This window comes from Eptesicus fuscus, chromosome 11 (assembly GCF_027574615.1).
Source record: "Eptesicus fuscus isolate TK198812 chromosome 11, DD_ASM_mEF_20220401, whole genome shotgun sequence".
Lineage (NCBI taxonomy): Eukaryota > Metazoa > Chordata > Mammalia > Chiroptera > Vespertilionidae > Eptesicus > Eptesicus fuscus.
In genome coordinates, this window is record NC_072483.1 from 50,230,906 (window position 1) to 50,249,527 (window position 18,622).

General features: G+C 36.5%; 1 protein-coding gene across 6 annotated transcripts in view; it reads right to left on the minus strand.

Annotated features, from left to right (window-relative positions):
* The window catches only part of OLA1 (Obg like ATPase 1), a 153,413-nt gene that overhangs the window by 81,341 nt on the left and 53,450 nt on the right, over positions 1-18,622 (minus strand). Inside the window, exon 4 of one of the 6 annotated variants that reach the window (XM_054723051.1) lies at positions 16,170-16,236. The exons of 4 other annotated variants lie outside the window; for them this stretch is intronic. In XM_054723051.1, the coding sequence (XP_054579026.1) occupies positions 16,170-16,236 (67 nt within the window). Of the gene's footprint in view, positions 1-16,169; positions 16,237-18,439; positions 18,514-18,622 lie in introns of all 6 variants that reach the window. One more of the 6 variants, XM_054723052.1, reaches the window with a different exon arrangement.

Here is an 18,622-nt window from a genome sequence, read left to right on the forward strand (position 1 = left end):
CATAACATTGTAATAATGAGTATCTATTATCACATATTTTAAAATTAATGCATCCAATTGGTATAAAATATCGTGGAAAGGGTATGTTCAGGCCAACAGTCCTGGCTTCAGAAATTGTCAGTTCTGCCATGAACTTGCCTAAGGTCATGTAGCTGTAACAATTTTTCCGACTCCTAGATTCCTCATCTCCAAAGAGATATTATCTATTGAAAAATTGTGTAGCAAAATCTCTGATACAAAGAAGGTACAAAACAAGTGGAAACTCCATGCCAAGGAAATTCTTGGTCCCTTTCATCTAATCAAAGCCTATCCAGTTCAAGTTTTATTTCCTCCTTAAACATAAATGATCCATTTAAATGATGTTTAAGCACTTATCAATCATATGCAAGAGTACCACTTATGAAAGAAACTTGTGGGGGCGATGGTGAGCAAGGGCAGAAAAGGAGTAAGACGAATTTAAAGAGAGGCAAGGGCCAAATCATTCCAGAGCCATTGCAGGCCATGATATGTAGACCTCATTTCATGGAAAAAAGACTTTGAAGGAAAAAGGCATGCTCTAATTTACATTTCAAAAGACCATGCTACTAAGTGTCCATCACTTTGTCAGTTATTAGTTGTGTGTTTTTTTACTTCCATTCTCTGGAATATTACATGGCTATCTAAAAAAGAGAAAGAAAAAAAAATAAAAAATTAATCAATCAATAAGCAAAAGGGAAAGAACTATATATTGACCTGAAAGAATGTCCATGATATATTAGGTAAAAAAATAAGTAAATGACAACATGATATCCTATATAATAAAAGCCTAGGTGGCATCACACCCTCGTGTGAGGGTCATCACAAGATGGCTACCACAAGATGGCCGCTCTCATGTCGTCACAAGATGGCTGCTACAAGATGGCCAGCAGGGGAGGGCAGTTGGGGGTGATTGGGCCGGCAGGAGAGCAGTTAGGTGTCAATCAGGCCGGCAGGGTAGCGGTTAGGGGGCAATCAGGCTGGCAGGCAGAAGCGGTTAGGGGCAATCAGGCAGGCAGGCAAGCAGTTAAGAGCCAGCGGTCCTGGATTATGAGAGGGATGTGGGATCGGGCCTAAACTAGCAGTCGGACATCCCCCGAGGGGTCCCAGATTGGAGAGGGTGCAGGCAGGGTTGAGGGACCCCGTGCACGATTTTCGTGCACGGGGCCGCTAGTATTATATATATATATAAAACGTAATCCATTTTTTAGAAATAGAAAAGAACCAATAAAAACATCTGAATAAAAAGAAATTGTATTAGTTTGTCAAATTAAATAAATCAGTAACAGAGGAAAAAATGTACTTTATAAAGATACTGAGAATATCTTTCTACTTTTCATTTTCTAGCAAATTATCACTCATAGCTCAAATGTTAGTTCCTATAAGTTTTTTTTATGTACCTAATGAACATTTTACTTTTGACTCAACTTTGGGAATTTCAATTCACAAACGAAAAATAAGCCAATGTTACTTACAAGTGGAACCTAAATTTGCCTCTTGTGCAGCAGAAAGATATAACAAAGCCTCTGAGAAGCAGTTTCCTAGGCAGACTAAAGACAGCTATCACTTTATTAGTTATGAACTTGTAAACACAACAGAGGACTAGGAAGCTCTGACAGGAACCTAACTGAGGGAGTCGAATACCCAATCTGGGTATGTGCCCTGACCTGGAATTGAACCTGCCACTTGTATCCAGAATATATAAAAAATTCTTCTAGCTCAAAAAAAAAAGTCAAACAATCCAATTAAATATAAGCAAAAGACTTGAATAGATACTTCACCAGAGAAGATATACAGATGGCAATTAAGCACACGATAAGATGCTCATCACTAATCATCTGGAAAATAGAAATTAAAGCCACATGAGAAACTCTCTAGAACATCTAAAGTTTAAATGACTGACAATATCAAATGTTGAAGAGGATGTGGAGTACCTGGAATTTACATATTGCTGGTGAGAAAGCAAAAGATTACACCCATTTGGAAAACAGTATATGGCAGTGTCTTATAAAGCTAAACACACACTTAGCAGACACTTCAGCAATCCCACTTCTAGGTATTTAGAAAAATTAAAAAAAAAGAAACATATTCACACAGAGACTTTACACAACTATTCATAAGTAAACTAGAAACTTGAAATTCAAGTGTCCATCAACTAATAAATGGATAAGCAAATTATAATAAATCCATACTATTAAAGGCTACAAGGCAATAAAAAGGGACAAAATATTAATACACACAATATGAATGAATTTCAAAAACATTATGCTAGATTAAAAAAAAAGTCAAACACAAAAGACTACATACCATATGATACTGTATGAAATTTTAAAAATGACAGCTATAAATGACAAAAAGCAGGTTAGGATTGCCTGAGGACCAGGTTGAGGGAGGGGATCAACTACAAGAGAATATGAGGAAGCATTTTAGGATGCTTAAAACATTGTATTTATCGATTGTGATAGTGGACACATAACTATAAAAGAAATTCATCTTACAATTCTTAATTAAAATGGATGCCTTTACTGCATGTGTCTCCCTCACAATGATATTCCTCCTTCCCTCCTTCTTTCCCTCCCTTCTTTTTACTCTCTCTAAAAATCAATGGAAAAAATATCCTTGGGTGAGGATTAAAAACAACAACAATAAAATGTCTGGGGAAAACTCCATTATCTAGAATAACTTGATGTTTAAAATTATCTATAAGGTTTCATACTTGATTACTAAAGCTCAACATTACAGTCTTTTAAGAAATTAAGATTGAATTTCACCTATTTTGAAATCTTAATATGGGAAAACAGTTTATAATGATTTGCCATCAATTCATTTCAAATTTCAAATTATTCTGGTCTCAGGTTTCTAGAGAAAAAAAAGTGAAAGGTGATAATCAAGCTAGTAAAAATAGAAGAAAAATTATTTTAAAAATACCAATTTCAAATATCTGTTGTCACAAACACTGAATAATGAAAACTTGAGGGGAACAATTCCTAGAGGGGGAACAACATGCTACTCCTAATGCTTTAGGAATTTTCCTAGATTCCCTTCCTTATGATTTTGGAGCTTTTCTAAACTCCTGCTTAAGATAGATTACTTAAGATATTAAAAACTGAACATTTCACCAAGGTAAGGCCCTAGACTTAGAGAGATAAAGAGCTTCTTATCACACACACAAAAAGGGGGAGGGAGATTAAAACAAAGAAAACAAAGCATGTTTTTTAACAACTTTATTTTCAAAAGGAACCATTTTCAGATATCAAACTCATCAATGCAAAATTTTGTTTTCCAAAAAATTTCCTCAATGAAGCAGTTCATTTCTGTGCTCTTTAGTTCACTGTATTTTTACAAGCACCAGGCTGAGCAAACCATGATTGAGAGAAGCCATCTTATGCGCATTGCTGTTGTCCCACATCATTCAGAACAAACCTTTTTAGATCGTTAACTACCACAGGAGTGCTGATTACACAGGCACTAGCAATTTCCTAACCAATGACCACCTGAACAATGATGTGTTCAGCTTCTCAGACCCTGCAGCCTTTCAAAGGTGAATCATTTCACAGTTTGGAACTAGATCTCCATAGCAACTTCCCTTTGAGGGTTTTTAGAATCACCATCCAGTAATTCTATGATCATCAAGCTCAACCATTCCCAATGGTTCTTTTCACAGCAGATGGAAAAGGAAGCCTTGAAATTTTACAGTCTATTTCAAGCAATTCATCTGGCAGCCTATTAGAATTCAAAATATTTCGACCTTCAATCACAAAGCATGTTATCTGAAGCTGTGGTGATCTCAAGTCAAGACAAGCAGACATTTTAGTCTAATCATCCATGATGAGAAGAGACTGACAAAAAAACTCTTAATTCAACCACCATCAAAATGCTTATTTTAACTGCATGAAAGTCTTTCAACAGGCAATGAAAACACACCATGTACCATTTTATCACAACCTTCTGTTCAAGGAAAATATGATTTCTGAATATTGACATGAATCTTTGCACTTCTTAGACTGCTTGGAACAAATAATGTTTCTTAAAAGTCAGCATAAATCTAATTTAAGTGCAATATTATTCTCTGCTTGCAAGAGCCAGAAACCATAAGCAAATGGCAATAGACTTTTGATAAACTCAGTTTAATAAATCAAGTACATTTTGATCATTTAAATTTTGGGCAAACCCTGACATGCTTAATCAGAAAATACAAAGTCCTCAGGAAATTAATACCAGTTAAGAGGGAAAGGCAAACCTTAAAACAAAAATCTTAATTTACAAAAAGTCATTGACTTTTCTCCAATTCAACCAATTCTCCAAAGGTTTCAAAATATACTACCTTCTTTCTTTAAAATATTGAGTTTAATTACATAAAAAAGCTATACCTTTCAAACTGCTAATAAACACACTTAAGTTTTTATACAAACCCTTTCATACCTGAAAATTGAAATATGTGCAATAATTCATTAAATAAATAATTTTCAGAATTACATAGAAACAAAATATAGGTACTTATTTCCGTATTTCTTACAGATGTTTAGTGGCATATTACTAATCAAATCAAAACATAGCTCCCAATGAAGAGCTAATCTAACTTTAAGAATAAACAAAACACTGGTAAAACAAGACAATTACAACCTATAAATCACTAAATCAATCCAAAGCAGATGATAATTTTTAAAAACATCAGAACATAAATATTAACTATTTTTTGCATAACCTCAAATATAAAATAGACCATGGAAATATACATGGCTTTCTAAATGAGACCACCTAGTGTCTTCATATAGTTAATGACTGCTGAACGAAGCCAATTTTAATTTATGAATCCATCTCCTTCCACAAAGGAGTACTATAAACAAGCAGCAGTTATACAGCCTCAGTCTCTGGAAAAAGTAAGATCTAAAATTAATCATTTCATGAGCAAAAAAATTTTAATACTTATTCTACTTCCTTAAGACAAAATTATAGACACAGACATACACACACTTCATATGCTCAAACTGTTATTACTTTCTGCATAAATTGTGCCAGCTAATTTAAATTGTCTTTATATAAAACTAAAAAGTAACTATATTTCCAAACACATATATATTTTATTTTCTGCCTAATATTTTTAACCTAACCTTTATGTTTGGTTTAAATGTCTAATTACAAAAAGAGAGGATAGCAAAATTATTTTATGTTGTAGAATCAGTTCCACAAAACTGGTACAAACTAGATAAACTCCTGACTTTTGAAAACTAGTTCAAATTTTTTTAGAAATAATAAGCAATTTAACAATTACTTCAAAGACAGCAACATTAAACTTTCCTCCTTGGAAATATCCCCTTACTTTCAAAATTTCTACTTCCACCAGGAAGTATAGAAGAGTGGAGTAAGGAAGAAGCCATAACATTAAGCTTACCTGCCTTATTTTGGATTCATTTAGTTTATAATCTGAGCTATCTAACTTAAATTTAAACCAAAGATATTGCTCAAATTAAAAGAATAAGAAAAATTATATATATTTATTCATGCAGTTTCTAGTTTTAACTGTAAGTAATATTTAAAAAAGAGACAACAGGCCCAAAAACTGGAGTCCCCACATTAGCAAACCAAGATTTAAGACTTAAACTTAGCCAAGTTTCAGCCTCCCAGGAATGCAATCTTAACCAGTCAACATGGAATTACCTGGTCAGCACTACAGCCCAATAGGCCGCTTCTGTTCCCTTTAGGAGGGCAGCTCTGCTTGAAACGATACATTCTTTGCTAATAACTTCTTTTTTTCTGCCCCCTTTCCACCTTTAAAACATTTCCTTTTCTGCAGCGTGGTGGAGTCCCTTTCTATTTGCTAGATGGGATGCTGCCTGATTCATGAATTGTTGAATAAAGCCAATTAGCCCTTAAATTTTACTTGGTTGAAATTCTGTCATTTAACAGTAGTTTATTTTACTCAGATCCAGGGGGGGCTAAAAGTACAACCAAGGGTATCAGAAAAACAAACAAACAAAAACAAAAACACTAGTTTTTACTTGTGAAATTCTCACTAATTCTTACTCAAAGAACAATTTAATGGCTACAATTTGACATCAAAGTGAAAAAATGCTGGCTATTAAGTTTAAATAAACAGACTCTTCTCAAAATAGTTATACATAAGCATTTTTCATAAAATCTGAGTTCAGTTTATTAAATATTCCAAATTTCATGCCCACATGCTGGATATTCAAATAAATATCTTTGTTGACCTATAAGGCTCTTTCATGGGCAATCTATCTTAACTTAGGAATACTTAAAAATTCTTCACTATCAATAATTATGAAGTCTATAAATATTTGTGCTCAACTATCAGTAAAACAGACAGAGACTCATATGGGATGGCCTGACAATTATAAAGGTTATATGGACATTTATATTGGTGGTAACATTACAAAAAACTTTCTAAAATGACATACCCCTTAGAATACAAAGCAGATTCACCTCATTCTGAGTTATGAATTCCATCATTAGTCTTTAATTCTCCCATTTGACTGTAAACTTTTAAAGGACAGATATATTATGCATTTTACTAACCCAGTTCTTAGGGCTTTATATATGAAATTGTAGGCACTTAATAAATGTTTGTTATCAATTATTAGATAGTAGTGATGGCTATAATTCAAAAACTCCATGTTCCTGAAACATTCTGGACTGATATCTAAACTTACGTTTTAGATACCAGTGAGAACCAGAAATGGAAAAGGATTCATTTATTGAGAAAGCTTAATGAAAGAAAATATCTTGCTATTTCTTTATTGTTTACTTTTAGCTTCCCCTTCACTCTCAAAGTGTACAAGAAACCTGTTCCTAACAATAAACTAATATACAACTACTGAGTTTAGCAGCCTAGGGTAAACTTAAGTTTATTTTATAACATATAATCAAGTAACATACTATAATTGAAGAACACTGAAAACATCAGTTACTAGCTGATTAACAATAGCAGAAACATTTCTCTCAATAAAGGAAAAAAATCCAAAGAGTACATAATAAAATATACTTTGTTATCATATGTCAAATGGGACACAACTTTACATTCAGTATAAAACAATGATAATTATAAAATGTGTCCATTTGTGTTTTTTTAAGATTTTTTTATTCATTTTTAGAGAGAAGGAAAGGGGGAGAGGAAGATAGAAACATCGATGTGAGAGGGAAACATCAATCAGCTGCCTCCTGCACACCCCCAGAGATCAAGCCTGCAATCTGGGCATGTGCCCTGACTGGGAATCTAACTGGCAACCTTCCTGTGCCCGGGATGACACCCAACCAACTAAGCCACATCATACAGGACAAATGTGTCCGTTTTTATTCTTATCAAAACCTATGCCTACATTTTTACTACAAAATACTGGGAACATGTAAGTAACTCAACTGGACTAGACTACTCAGCTTTTTTTTTTTTTATTATTGATTTTTTACAGAGAGGAAGGGAGAGGGATAGAGAGTTAGAAACATCAATGAGAGAGAAACATCGATCAGCTGCCTCCTGCACACCTCCTACTGGGGATGTGCCCGCAACCCAGGTACATGCCCCTTGACCGGAATCGAACCTGGGACCTTTCAGTCCGCAGGCCGAAGCTCTATCCACTGAGCCAAACCGGTCAGGGCTAGACTACTCAGCTTTTAAGGCCAGCATCAGAAATCCAGCCATATAATCAGAGTACAACTGTGTGTGTGTGTGTGTGTGTGTGTGAATGCTCTGTTTCTTCAATATAGCAAAAGTGTAGTTACCACAGTACTTGACCTCAGATTGGGACAGCAATCTAAAAGAAAGCATCTCTAGTAAATGTGTTATTCCTCAGGTAAGATAGCAGAATGTAGTATAATGGCTAAAATCTCTTTCCTAAAGATAGTAATGCTGCTTCTAAGATATTCTAAGTCACCAACACTCTGAACACAAAAGTTCAGGTGGACTTTCTTCTATTAGAGTAGCCCTGACAGAATATTAAAGTATGAAATTCCAAGTTATACTAGAATTCAGGCATATGTAATTTGATCCTGGCAATCTGGGGAAAGATACAAATCTAAAATAGTAAAAGTATTTCAGAGGTATTTGCAATAAATGCTAAAGCCTTAAAAATAAATGTTAATAGCATGTTTTGGTAAGGAGGCAGCTTACTAACAAGTAGCAAAAGCCTTTAAAATGCATGCATCCTTTGACTTAGTAACTTCTACTTTTAGAAATTTAGCCTAAGGGAAAAGATATCAGACAAGCAAACAATGGTGCACCTGAGGTATGGACAAGGAGGTTTGTGGCATCACTCATCCACACATTCAACAAATACTGAGGAGCATCCATGTGCCTACTGTCATAGAACTTACATAACAGTAGGGAGAAACACATAATAAACAAGAAAAGAGATAAATGGCTAATATTTAACTACAGAGAATGATGAAAAAGGAGCAACTGACAACATGGAAGCCACTGGTGACCTAGACAAGAGCATTCTTAAATGATTTTTGGTGGCAAAGCCTCACTGGAGTAGGTGAAAACAAAAAAAGAATGGAATATGAAGTGGAGATAATATGAACAACTTCTTTTTAATTTTGTTGTGAAGGAGAACAGAGAAAAGAAGCAGTAGATAAAGGTGGTCATTACACCATGCTTGCATGGTCATGAGGACAAATCAATTGAGAGGAAACATGACACAGGAAAGAGAGGGCATGACAGCAGGATGACGTCCTACATGAGAGTGAAGGGGTTGGCCTTGGCAGGGACAATTTATCTGTTACACTAACAGGAAAGGTAGAGTGTATGATACAGGTGGATGCAGGATGAAAGAACTCAAAAACGCCAGGCCCCACTCGGCTTCAGGACCCCTGCATTTGCTGTTGCCTCTGTGCCCAAATATTTACATGATTTGACCCCTTACCTCCTTCAGTTCTTTACTCAAATGTCAACTTCTCAGTGAAGTCGCTCCTTTTGTGTTCAAAATTGCACCCCAACACTTAAAATCCTCTTTGCCTACTTTATTTTTCTTAGTATTACCATCAACTATCCAACATATTTTACTTTTAAAACATTTTATTGTTTATAACAAACATTTAAAGATTCCATTAAAGAACACTCGACCATCTCTTTAATAAAATGGGATGCTACTTGAACAAAAATAAAAAACATCAATCTTTGCTAATATGACTATTACATCTGCACATAACTTATTCTCAGGAAAATCATAAGTTCCTTTAACTATCGTCAGTTCTGAAGGGAGGAATCTATATATATAAAAGCCAAGCGACCAGAACAACTGGAATGACCAGTCGCTAAGACGCGCACTGCGGCCAGCCAACCAGCCCAATGGGGGCAGGGATGGCCGACCAACCTCCCGCGGCCCCTCCCCGTGGCTGGCCGGCCCCAATGGCCCCAATCAGGGCAGGCCGGGCAGACCCCACCTGTACACGAATTCGTGCACCAGGCCTCTTGTTAGTTATAATGCTTCGGCATACCAAGATTATAGGTTAGCAGAAAGTAGGTGACTGGCATCAGAATAAACTGACCAGTAGCAAAGTCAAACTTGATCATCTAACCATCAGCTATGCCACAGTGAGCTGGAACTGAGATCAGGAGAGTCCAGTCTTTAAGGGTTACTTCAGATATTTAGTAAGCATACACAAAAACAGAGAAGACAGGGTTGGAGGGTGGAGGAGGCATATGATCTAGAGCAGTGGTCGGCAAACTCACTAGTCAACAGAGCCAAATATCAACAGTACAACGATTGATATTTCTTTTAAGAGCCAAATTTTTTAAACTTAAACTTCTTCTAATGCCACTTCTTCAAAATAGACTTGCCCAGGCCGTGGTATTTTGTGGAAGAGCCACACTCAAGGGGCCAAAGGGCCGCATGTGGCTTGCGAGCCGCAGTTTGCCGACGACGGATCTAGAAGAAGAGAGAATCCTAACCAGAAAATATAATTATATCACACAGCATTAATGGTCTTTAGCTCTCCATATTATCTGTCATGTACACCAAACATCTGTCATATCCCTCTTTTAATGTTAACTAGATTTGTTCTCATTGATGAAGAGATAAAAGAACTGGTGGCACTGTGATGTATAAGAGGACCAAAAAAAGGGGTGATCTGGATACTACAACTTACAAGTTGCATGTTAGCAAGTCAGACTCTTAAGTTCCGTTTTCCTAATCTGTAAAATGCAGATAATAGCACTTTTCTCTTAGAATTATTCTAAAGATTAAACAGAATTCATGTGAAAAGCCTACCACAGTCCTGACACCAAATGGGACTCAATAAATGGTACTCAGTAAACCTTCTTCCCATTAATACTACCAGAAATATTCAGGTCTCCAGAGATAGGGAATTTAACTCTGATTTCCAGATCAAGATGGCCAATAGAAAAAAAAAACAAGGCATTTGGGGAGGGACACAGGTATATTCCTAATCCCATTTTTTTCATCTTTTGTTTCCAACTAGTAGGCTATGCTTAGTGCAATTAAAGGAGGAAATTCCAGCCTGGTTCCATGCTCACTAGTCAGATGTCCATAGGGTCAAAGCAGAAAATTTCAAGTATTCAAAGTTGGTCTGGTGGACTCTCAAATACACTATAAACACACAATAACACATAAATACATTCCTACTATTTTTGCTTTAGACAGTTATCATTTAGAGCAGAGGCGTGTTAACTATAGCTCATGGGCCAAATCTAGCACATCACCCTATTTTTTAAAAATAGTTTTATTGGAACATAACCATTTCCATATTTCACACTACAATGGCAGAGTTGAGTAGATACAAAAGATTACATAGCTCTCAAAGTTTAAAAATATTTACTATTTAGCCCTTTACATAAAAAGTTTGCTGACCTTTGTTTCAGAGAAACTAAAAATAAGAAATTGCTTTTTTTCCATTTTCAGTGGTCTTTGTGTAGATCAGCTTTACGTAGATCATATTCTTTCTATATGAAGAACTTGCCTTAACACTTTTTATAGAGTAGGTCTGCAGGCAATGAGTGCTTAATTTTTCTTTGTCTAAGAAAATCCATATTTCTTTCACTTTTGAAAGATATTTTCCTTGGGCATATATTCAGGCTGGAGTTTACTAGTAGGGTTTTTTTGTTTTTTTTTTCAGCACTTTAAAAATGTAATTCCACTTACATTACTTTAGGCTCCCATACTTTCTGATGAAAAGTCAGCCACAGCAAAATTCCTATCTTTGTTCTTTATATGTAATGTTTCTTTTTTCTCTGGGTGCCTTTGAGATTTACTCTTTGACTTCTCTTTCCAGTAGTCTGAATATGATATGTATGTATGTGTGTATGTGTTTGAAAGAGAGAGAGGGGCGAGGGGAATTATGTATCCAGGTTGTTTTTCTCTGAGCTTCTTGAATCTATGGTTCTGTCTCATTAATTTTGGAAAATTCTCAGTCATTACTTCTTTTACCCCATTATCTCTCCTTACTTTCTGATATGTCAATTATGAATATGTTAGATCTTTTGATATTTTCCTACTGGTCTGGAATTTTATTTTTACTTTTTCAAGTTGTCTTCTCTTTGTGTTTAAGTTATAGTAATTTTTAAAACAGTTTTTATTTTCATTGTTGATACTTTTACATATGTCCCCCATTTCCTCCCACTTTGGCCCGCCTCTACCCAGCCTCCAAGCTAACCCAGGCCTTTACCATGATATTGTCTGTGTCTATGAGCTATGCATATATGTTCTTTGGTTAATCTCATCCTGTCCCCGACCCTTCTCCCCTCCGAGACCTGTCAGTCTGTTCAATGCATCCATGCCTCTGGACCTATTTTGTCAATTTATTTTCGTCATTAGATTCCACATGTAAGTGAGATCATGTAATATTTGTATTTGTCTGGCTTACTTTGCTTAGCATAATAATCCTCAGGTCCATCCATGTTGTCGCAAAGAGTAAGAGATCCTTCTGTTCTATAGCTGCATAGTATTCCATTGTATAAATGTACCACAGCTTTTTTATCCACTCATCTATTGATGGCCACTTACACTGTTTCCAGATCTTAAACTATCTATATATATATATAAGCCTAAGCAACCGTTTGACCATTTGATTGGTAGCTATGACGCTCACTGACCATCAGGGAACAGATGCTCAATGCACAGGCATGGAAACATGGAACAAACTGATGAATGTCAGAGGGAAGGGGGGAGTGGGGAAGGGGGCTGGGAAGAGATTAACAAAGATCTTGTATGCACACTAGAGGCTGGGTGCACAAATTCGTGCACTGGTGGGGGTCCCTCGGCCTGGCCTGCGGGGATTGGGCTGAAACCAGCAGTCGGACATCCCCTGAGGGGTCCCAGATTGCAAGAGGGCATAGGTCAGGCTGATGGACCCCAATGGTGCACGAATCCATGCACCGGGCATCTAGGTGTAAATAATGCTGCTATGAATATAAGAGTGCATATTCTTTTTGATTGGTGTTTTGGGATTCTTAGGATATATTCCCAGAAGTGGAATTTCTGGGTCAAATGGCAGTTCCATTTTTAATTTTTTTATTCATTTTTAATTTTTTGAGGAAACTCCACAATGTTTTCCACAGTGGTTGTACCAGTCTGCATTGCCACCAGCAGTGTACTAGAGTTCCCTTTTTTCCACATCATCACCAACACTTGTTGTTTGTTAATTGATTTATTTTTATTTTAAAGATTTTTCTATTGATATTTAGAGAGAGAGGAAGGGAGAGGGGGAGAGAAACATCGATGTGAGAGCAAAACATTTTGATCAGCTGCCTCCTGCATGCCCCCTACTGGGAATTGAGCACGCAACACAGGCATATGCCCTGACCAGAAAGTGAACCAGCAACCTTTTAGTGCACAGGATGATGCCCAACCAACTGAGCCATACAGGCCTATGCTGTTGGTTGATTCATTGATGGTAGCCATTCTGGCAGGTGTGTAAGTTTTGGTAATTTCTATTGACCTATTTCAGTGTACCACAAGCTGCAAATTCCTGTAGAAATATCCTATATTTAAGATGGGAGACTGGTTTATCAGAGTAATATCAAGTCTTTTCTGAATTTAGGTCTTTCTTTTGCACTGTGTCTGTCTATTATTTTTCCTCTCTTGTACTTAACCCAGCAGTATTCTGCTGTTACTTGTTATTAGAAACTTCTTAGTTTAGTGGTAAGAAATAGTTGGGGGAAGGAGCATCCTCTGCTGTTCTGAGTAACCCTCAGCATTAGTCATATATTGTATCTCTGGATCTTGGGGTGTAGCTTTTTCAGATCTCCACCCCCCTGATCTAACCCCATAGGTGTGGGCTCAGCATATTCCTGAAAAGTAGATACACCACCCACTTCCTTCTCCCAACTGCAATGAATTTCATCAATGTTCCTAAGGCATTGTCTCCTACTCTACCACTCCCACTTTTCTACAGATGAAGGTTTCTGTTATGTAGTAGAGAGAGGGGAGCAGGAGCTCTTCCCTAGGGTTTGCACCACACTGGATACTTCTTAGGACTCATCCCTATCTCCCATCTCTTGGAGTTCTTACTCCATGTACTGGGATTAGTGGGAAAAGAGCACATAAGAGGATCCAGGCTTCTCCAATTTCTGGTGTCCTCACAGATTTTGCATGTTCTTGCTAGCCTGTACCTGGCCTTCAATAATTTGACCACAATTCTAGCTGAACTCTTCTTACTGGTGTCCAGCTGTGTCTACCTCAGGTGAGTGAGTGTTCATGTCTTCTCTCTCTGTAGGCACTATTTGTCTTTATATTTTGAAGTTAGTCAGGTTCTTTTTCAAGGTAAGGGTGGGAGTAACACTCCTTTCAGCTCTCTACATCCAAGACAGAAAGTAAAAGACCTGAATACTTTTTTCCACCCTCTTTTGGAATAAAAATATTTCCCGATGACTGTTATATATTTCCAAGATTTAAAAATCCCAATGAGTAAAAGTTAACATGTGCTCAATTTTTATCCAAACCCCACCCTAATTACATTTTTATTTTTCTTGTTAAAAAGATTGGTTCATTGGCTATGCACACATTTTCTCTAGGAAAAGGGAAGATTTCTTCTACTTTGGATCACACCCTAGAATTTCTCTTCTGTGGCTTGTTGATTATAAAGAATAAAATATACATACGTGTACCACAAATCTTTGTATGTCATCATCATCTAGTGTTCTATAATGTGCTTTTAGGAGTTTTAACCTTGTGTAAATGTATAAACATGCACATAGACCTTCCTTCCTTTTTCCTCCCCTGCCTCTGGTGACAATTTTAAAACTATAGCAATGTTCCATTTCAGAAGGAACCCAAAATATAGGCTTCTGTTTTAGTTAAATATCCTATCTGAATCCTGCTGTGCTTTAGGCTCTATTTAAATTTCTCTCCTGTTATAACATCAGTATTTGCAAGAAAATTTCCTCCGGTAAGCATTTATGAGTCTGTAATGTAAACTCCTATCATAAATAACCATTTTAAGACATGTAAAAGTAAAAGTTTATACATTTACCAGTGGCCTGGTACATGAAATTCGTGCACATTAAAAGGGAATTCATTAGAGGAAATATTTTAGTATTGCTATTTGCCCTTTCTCTATAATAGAAGTGTCAGAGATGAAATAAAATTAGTAAAATGTATATGAAAATCTTCCTCCTGTCAGAGTCTGGGGTGCGCCATGGGACCCAGAGTCAAGTTCCTGCCCACCCGCGTGCACCTCGAAATCGCGCGAAAGTCCTGGCTGGCCCCACCCACATTGGGTGAAGTCCAGACTTGGCTGGCCCCACCCCCGTCAAGTCCCGCCAGGTGGGGGGCGCAGCCTCAGGTCCCCTGGCATGGCATCGGGCACAGTCTCAGGTCCCCTGGCCTGGTACTGGGGCAGGGGGCGCGGCCTGAAGTCCCCCATCAAGCCCTGTCGGACGGGGTCGCGGCCTGAGGTCCCCCAGCCCAGGCTGGGGCAGGGGGCACGCCTTGAGGTCCCCTGTCAAGCCCTGCCGGGCGGGGGGCAAGGCCTGAGGTCCCCCTTCAAGCCCCGCCGGATGGGCGGCGCGGACTGAGGTCCCCAGTCAAGCTCTGCTGGGTGGGGGGGTGCAGCCTCAGGTCCCTGCTGATGACTCGTTACAGGAACCCCGCCTTCACTGTGGGCACAGCCATCTTGTGACAGCATGAGGGTTAATTTGCATATTACCTCTTTATTATATAGGATTATATAGGATTGCTATCCCTTAATTATTGCTATGCTAAAAAAAACACCTAATTTTTGCCCTAACTGGTTTGGCTCAGTGGATAGAGCGTCGGCCTGCGGACTGAAAAGTCCCAGGTTCGATTTGGGTCAAGGGCCTGTACCTTGGTTGCGGGCACATCCCCAGTAGGAGGTGTGCAGGAAGTAGCTGATCGATGTTTCTCTCTCATCGATGTTTCTAACTCTCTATCCCTTTCTCTTCCTCTATGTAAAAAATCAATAAAACATATATATTTTTAAAAACTAATTTTTTTAATTCAGATATCACAGGCATAAAATTTTTAGTTGCATTCATGAAAAGAAGTTTTTTTCAGTATGCGGTCTTCATATAGTAACTAATCCAAAATAGAAAACTGTCCTTGCACCAACTCAAGTATCAGGGACAGATGCACTGATTAGAGACTTAAACAACATAACTTATGCTGTCTGACAGGCTTTCTGAGGCAGATGTTCCATCTTATGACTCATCTAGTCATTTACTTATATACTAATGTCCACTATATTATATCACTTACATCAGAACAACCAAGCAGTGAAAAAGAAACTGCAAATTTTGCTCCTGCAAATATAAAGTTCCCATTTAGATTTAGATTGTATCTGAAAAGAACAAAAAAAAAGTCTTATTTGTCAGTTTTCTGCTTTTGACTCACAGGACTCATGTAGATTTTGTGTTTAAAACAACTATCAAAGTGTAGCAAGCCAATTATATTGCAGAGATATACAACTGACTATCTTAGAAAATGTACTTATATTATACTTTACCTTTCACTTATTATTAAGATAAATACCAAATAGTGACATTCCTAAAGCTTTTTACAAAGCACAAGATAAATTTGCTTTAAATGAGTGATTTTATTCTATTAGTTCTGAAATAGGTTCACTAAAAAATTTATCTCTCCCTAACTGGTTTGGCTCAGTGGATAGAGCATCGGCCTGTGGACTGAAGGGTCCCAGGTTCGATTCCGGTCAAGGGCATGTACCTTGCTTGCGGAGGCAGTTGATCGATGTTTCTCTCTCATCGATGTTTCTAAACCTCTCCCTTCCTCTCTGTAAAAAATCAATAAAATATATATATTTTAAAAAATTTATCTCAAGAAAAGACTTAATTGAAATAATGCCAATACATTAGTGTTATTAACTTATTTAAATAAATTACAACAGGATTATTAACAAGACACCACAGGGAAAATACTCAGATTCCTTAAAATACATTGATAAAATTCTCTAACCCACATTGCCATGCAGAGTTAATGTTACCGTAAGCATAAAAGAAGTTATCTAACAGTCTAAATATTTATTCTAGTATCAATCTTAAGTCTTAATCAGTTATATTTTTTATTTTTAACAAAAGAAAATGAATAAAAATGAATGCAAAATCCTTTTAACTGGGAATTTAAAAATTAGAACAATACTATTAAAGTGATCATGAATGTATCATATTAAGAGCATTAAACTTCATTTGAAAATCAAATCGTATAATTGAAGGATTTTACACACACACAGGGTTTTTTACATTTTATCTCTTAATGTAATATTTATTAAAGGCAAATTTTAAAATTGAGAAAAACTCTTAATAATATAACCACCTCCTTATTTGCTATGAAAATAAATTTTTATGGAACTGTCATGTTAAATAGTAGTCAATAGCTGCATATAATCAGTAAACAAATTCAGTTCAAGGCAAGAAGAACTACGTTTCCATTTAGTGGTTGCAATTTAGATTATTCTAGCGTGTAATACTTTAATTGTATAAAACAAAGCTGATGTCACAAATACAAAAGGACTTCTTGCAAAGCAAGTACCACAAGTAATTTCTATGCTGCCACTGACGGCTGACAAGTGATGAGCACTTTGTTCAAATGTATACACTATGCACATGAGACAACAGGTGGTTTATAAAAAGAAAATACTGAAGAGAAGCTCTTAAAATGTTCATAATCAACATTTTATAATGTCTTGTCAGAATATCTGCTTTGATCTTTGAATAGCTAAAGCACATCTTATACAGGAAAATATACTATTCTTTACATTAAAAAAAAAGGAGAAGCTATACCAGACAAACTAGGATTAATACTGGGCTAAAAATGTTTATAAGAGACAATGTATTGATATTACCAATGTATTTTATAGTTTCATAATTTAGGTTAAAATATTTCCAAAAATTTATAAAAATATCTATCATTATTAATTGACATCTGGATATTGTTATTCAGTGCTGGAGAAAAAAATATCCCCATAAAAGCAAACAAAGAAACACCCAAGTTCTTTAGGCCTTATCAGTCAGCAGTGTTAGAGGTGTTTTCTCATTGATGCAAATAAATGAAACAGATGGTCAAAATGACTATCACTCCCCACTACAACTACCACCTCAATCTAAACTTTAATTTTTTTTAATCCTCACCCGAGGATATTTTTTCCATTGATTTTTAGAGAGTGGAAGAGAGGGAGGGAGGGAGGGGTAAATAGAAAAAGAGACAGATAGACAGACAGACATATCAATGTGAGAGAGACACATCAATGGGTTGGCTCCTACACGTGCCCTGACCTTGGCCAGGGATCTAACCTGCAAACCAATACACAAGGCCAGGGCTCAATCTAAATTTTTAATAAAGCACTACAATGTATTTTTTTATGTTGTTTTTAAAAGAGAATAATGCAAAGTCAGAATTGAAATAAAACTTCAACAGTTTGAGACATAGACCATCACTCCCCCACACCCTACTCCAATGCACTAATCACAGAGAAAAAACTTGGATTAGGAATACATAATGGTTAAAGGATTCTTCCCACCCCTCACTCCCAACTATTCCTATACACAGGAACCCTTATTTGTCTAAAATAATTTTAACTATTCTAGCTCAAACAGCAACTGAGGATGAAGGGTACACTTAAGCCACTAAATAATAAGGAAAAATGAGTCAGCAAGTATACTCTATAACTTCCCTTATAGTCATATTGCTACAGCTAAGGAATACTGAATTATATCTATGAAATATTAAATTATCTCTAAAACTCACATTACAACTGTCTAATTCTGAGGTATATATAGGGGTGGGCTAAAGTAGGTTTCCAGCTACACATACGTGAATACACAGAGTTTACTGTACTATTACTTATTAATTATTGTATTATTTTCCATATGAACTATAAACCTACTCTTGCCCACCCACCCCTGTATGTAACATCCAATTTATTTACACACTCTAGCCAAATGTTTATTTGTAAGCAAGGTACTCAAAACATGCAATACCTATTATTCAGTCTTTCCAAATGACCATGTAGCTGAAGGCTCTGAACATTTGCAGTGAAATTCTGTATGCAGTGCTTATAAAACAAAAATGGTAAAGTTAAATAACAAATTATTTTCATTTACCTGGTATAGTAGAACTTAAAGATATTCAGATTGTATTAATGAAAACAATAAAGGAGGTAG